The sequence below is a fragment of the Vespa mandarinia genome, chromosome 13, assembly GCF_050613455.1.
Source record: "Vespa mandarinia isolate Hongniang chromosome 13, ASM5061345v1, whole genome shotgun sequence".
NCBI classification, from domain to species: domain Eukaryota; kingdom Metazoa; phylum Arthropoda; class Insecta; order Hymenoptera; family Vespidae; genus Vespa; species Vespa mandarinia.
Genome location: NC_140822.1, coordinates 2,496,590 through 2,500,000, shown reverse-complemented (window position 1 = coordinate 2,500,000; position 3,411 = coordinate 2,496,590). Strand labels below are relative to the sequence as shown.

At 31.7% G+C, this 3,411-nt stretch overlaps 1 protein-coding gene across 2 annotated transcripts in view; it reads right to left on the bottom strand.

Moving 5' to 3' along the window:
* LOC118444323 (Fanconi anemia group J protein homolog) overlaps positions 1–1,076 on the bottom strand; it is a 67,402-nt gene extending 66,326 nt beyond the window's left edge. The window contains exons 1-3 of one of the 2 annotated variants that reach the window (XM_035872491.2): positions 837–1,076; positions 559–762; positions 1–445 (exon numbers count right to left, since the gene is read on the bottom strand). The exon at positions 1–445 is cut by the window's left edge and continues 330 nt beyond it. In XM_035872491.2, coding sequence (XP_035728384.2) covers positions 1–445; positions 559–653 — 540 coding nt within the window. In that variant the 5' untranslated portion in view covers positions 654–762; positions 837–1,076. The remainder of the gene's footprint in view (positions 446–558; positions 763–836) is intronic. The other variant, XM_085660986.1, reaches the window with a different exon arrangement.
* Positions 1,077–3,411: the final 2,335 nt, after the last annotated feature.

Sequence of the window (3,411 nt, the reverse complement as noted above, 5' to 3'; positions counted from 1 at the left end):
AGGAAATAATCCTATTCTTTTAGCATGCGAAACACAAGAGGCTTGAGTAAAATCATCAGATATATTAGAATCTGTATCTGTACTTATATCAAACACATCTGGTTTAGCTTTCTCATTGTTACTTTCAGAATTTACATCAGTGCTAGTAGTTTCTTTAACAGAAGACTGTTGTTGTTGCAAAGCAGATAATTGATTTAAATTATCAGAATCATTGGAATCTGATTCTATGCTTATATCAAGAATGATTGGTGTTTTCTTCTTATTACTATCATTAGGACTTAAATCGACGTTAATAGATTTTTTAACTGTAGAATGTTTGAAATTATTGCGTAATGACAAAGGATTTTTTATTTTTTCTCCTTCAGTAGAAGACTCGTCAGATGAGATTTCAAAAATATCTGTATGAAATCTCTCTTTGTCATTTTTTGATTTAGTTGAATCCATTCTGTAACAATACATATATGGACACATAACATTTTAACACACATACAACATACTTTGACAACAATCTTAAACCTAACCTCCATTAAATTGTATTAAATAATATAAATTACTAACTCAATATCGTAGTAGAACCAATCTTCGATGTAAAACTTGATTAGATGATAAAGTAACGTAACAATAATGGCAATAATTATCAAAAACACATGCATCGATCTACGATGGCACGAAGGTTAAAAATCAAACTCAGATCTTATGATTATTAAAAATGGCAATACATTTATTCACTATTATTTCCTTCTAATATTATCGTCGTATAACCTACAATTAATTCCAAGAAATGAAAATAAATGACGTGATACAATAGATAAGAAATATCAGAATAAATGACATACCGCAAAGCTGGTGATTCCTTCGCGCCACGTTACTCGAATTATACACGTTTTCTCTGATCGAAACAAAAACACACGTGTTGCGCTTTGAGCACCTCGAGAGATTAACGTTATTAACCTTTATCGTACATTTTTATTATCGTACGCACGTATGAAAATAATTACGAATAAAATAAGAAGAACGTTGGATCACTTGAACGATAGGAAAAAACTAAAGGAATATTAATTAAAAATAATGCACTATCGTCCTTGACGTTCGAACAAAGGAGGGGGCTCACGTGACCGATCACGAAGATTCCTATTGGTCATAGATCATACGCGGGAAATATTCATCAATTTAGTAATTACTTCGTACGTATTCCTATGAAACATAAAACAATCCAATTAAAATATTCACAGACAATTAATTTATCACGATTAATTTTCCATTTTCTTTTCCTCTTTTTTTTCTTTTTCTTTTTCTCGTTTCATTAGTATCGTACGTTTAATGGTTAGAAAAGAAAAAATTTCGTTTTGTCCATTGTCCAAGGAAGAAAGAGGATTCCCTGTTTTCTTTTCTTTTCTTTTCGTTCAATTTTTTTTTTGTTTGTTTGTTTCTTCTTCTTCTTTTTTTTTTCTTTCTTTCTTTCTGTTTTTTTTCTTTCTTTCTTTCTTTCTTTCTTTCTTTCTTTCTTTCTCAACGATTTATGCCCGAGAACCGGGTAAAAGGGGGATTTCAAAGTAAAGAAGAAAATTCTGATTCCAGGCTCTTCGAAATTTTGTTTTGGTGCGGTGGTAACATCAAAGGAGTAACAGAATTTAAAACCCATATCGCGTGCGTGTGTCTTGAATAAAGAATGTTATATTACCCGTTGGAACATCTCTCGACACCGGGCATGAATCCTCCTTATCAAATTATCCGGAACTTCCCACGGATTCTTTGCGTTGTACTTACTTACGTATATGTACGTGTACGTATGTATATCGTACGTATGTTATATATACTGGGTGTCCACTTTTGAGATCAAACGTGAAGGAGGAAGAAAGAAAGAAGGAAAGGAAAAAAAGAAAGAAAAGAAGAAAATAAAATAGAAAGAATAAAAAAAAAAAAAGGCAAAAAAGAAAAGAAACGAAACAAATTCCTTTTATGAAAATTTTGAATAATTTCGAAGAATCATTTTTCTTTATATATATATATATATATATATATATATATATATATATATATATATATATAATACGATTGACGTTATTAATACTCTTGTTGGTTGTAAAAATTACGTAAAAGTAGAGCGAGAACGATAATGTCGTAGACGTAAGACGAACGGGTCCTGGTGGCGACAGACAGGGAGGGGTAGGATGGAGTGGGTGGGCAAGGGTCACGTACTTGCAATGAAATTATTCTTAAAGCTCGGTATCGCAATTTCCGCTCACGTTTCAGTTTTAAAAGATTTTCTACCTTCCTTGCACTTTCACACGGTTATGATAACGATCTTAACGATAATGTTCCCAGTGCGAATGTTAACAACGTTAAGATTTGTTTTGTTTTGTTTCGTTTCGTTTTGTTTTACAGTTGTTAATCATTTGTCGTTCTCTTGTTATTTCTCTTTTCTCTTTTCTTTTCTTTTCATTTCATTCTTTCTTTTTATTCTTTTCCTTTCTCTTTTTCGGACATTATTATCGTTTCCTGATCTCGTAAAACGTTTTAGCTCTTGTCTCATATAGGAAATCTCAAAGACGATCATATAATTCATAAGTTTGACCACTGGACCGTAAGTTATGCATATCCAAAACGATCCCCATAAAACATACGGAGGGTGGATAGGAGTCATTACTAGAAAATGTGGCAAATTGCGTGTAACAACCCCTCTTTTGAACGTTCGTAGAATGCGAGATTAAATTCGGTCGGTTCGAGTAAACCGTTTCGCGTAACCCTCGTCAACGTGTTTTTTTCCTCTCTGTCTGTCTCTCTCTCTCTCTATCTCTCTCTCTCTCTTTCTCTCTTCTTTTTCTTCTTCTTTTTTTTTTTCTTGATCCTATCCTAATCTTTGTGTTAATGTATACCCTATGTATAACGTTTATGAATTATATACTTATGTATTTAATTAATTAATTACTTGGAATTATTTTTAATATTTAATCGAATAATCACGCTTCGATACGAAATCCGAACAAATTAATCTATCTTTTTTCTTTTTTTAGGTCTTGTTGAAAAAAAGAAAAGAAAAAAAAAAAAAAAAGAAAAAGAACAAAACAATTCAGAAGATATACTCTTTTCGTAAATTTTAATTCTTTTTTTTTTCTTTTTTTTTTTTTTTTTTTTCTTTTGAATCGAAAGGAAACAAAAGAAAAAAGAAGAAGAAGAAGAAGAAGAAGAAGAAGAAATGTAAATATTTCCGATAAAAGTAATTGACAAAATATTTTCACGTTGAATCGGGCCGAACACAAGTTTATCCTATTGTAAGGGTGGAAAAAGAAAATTGTAGAATGGTAGAGGGTTGAAAAGAAAGTATAGAAGGGGAATTGGAGGAGGGGGCGGGGGGTAGGGAGGTAGGTGAAAAGGGAAGAGATTTCCGATCTTCAGTTCATATTTCGTGGT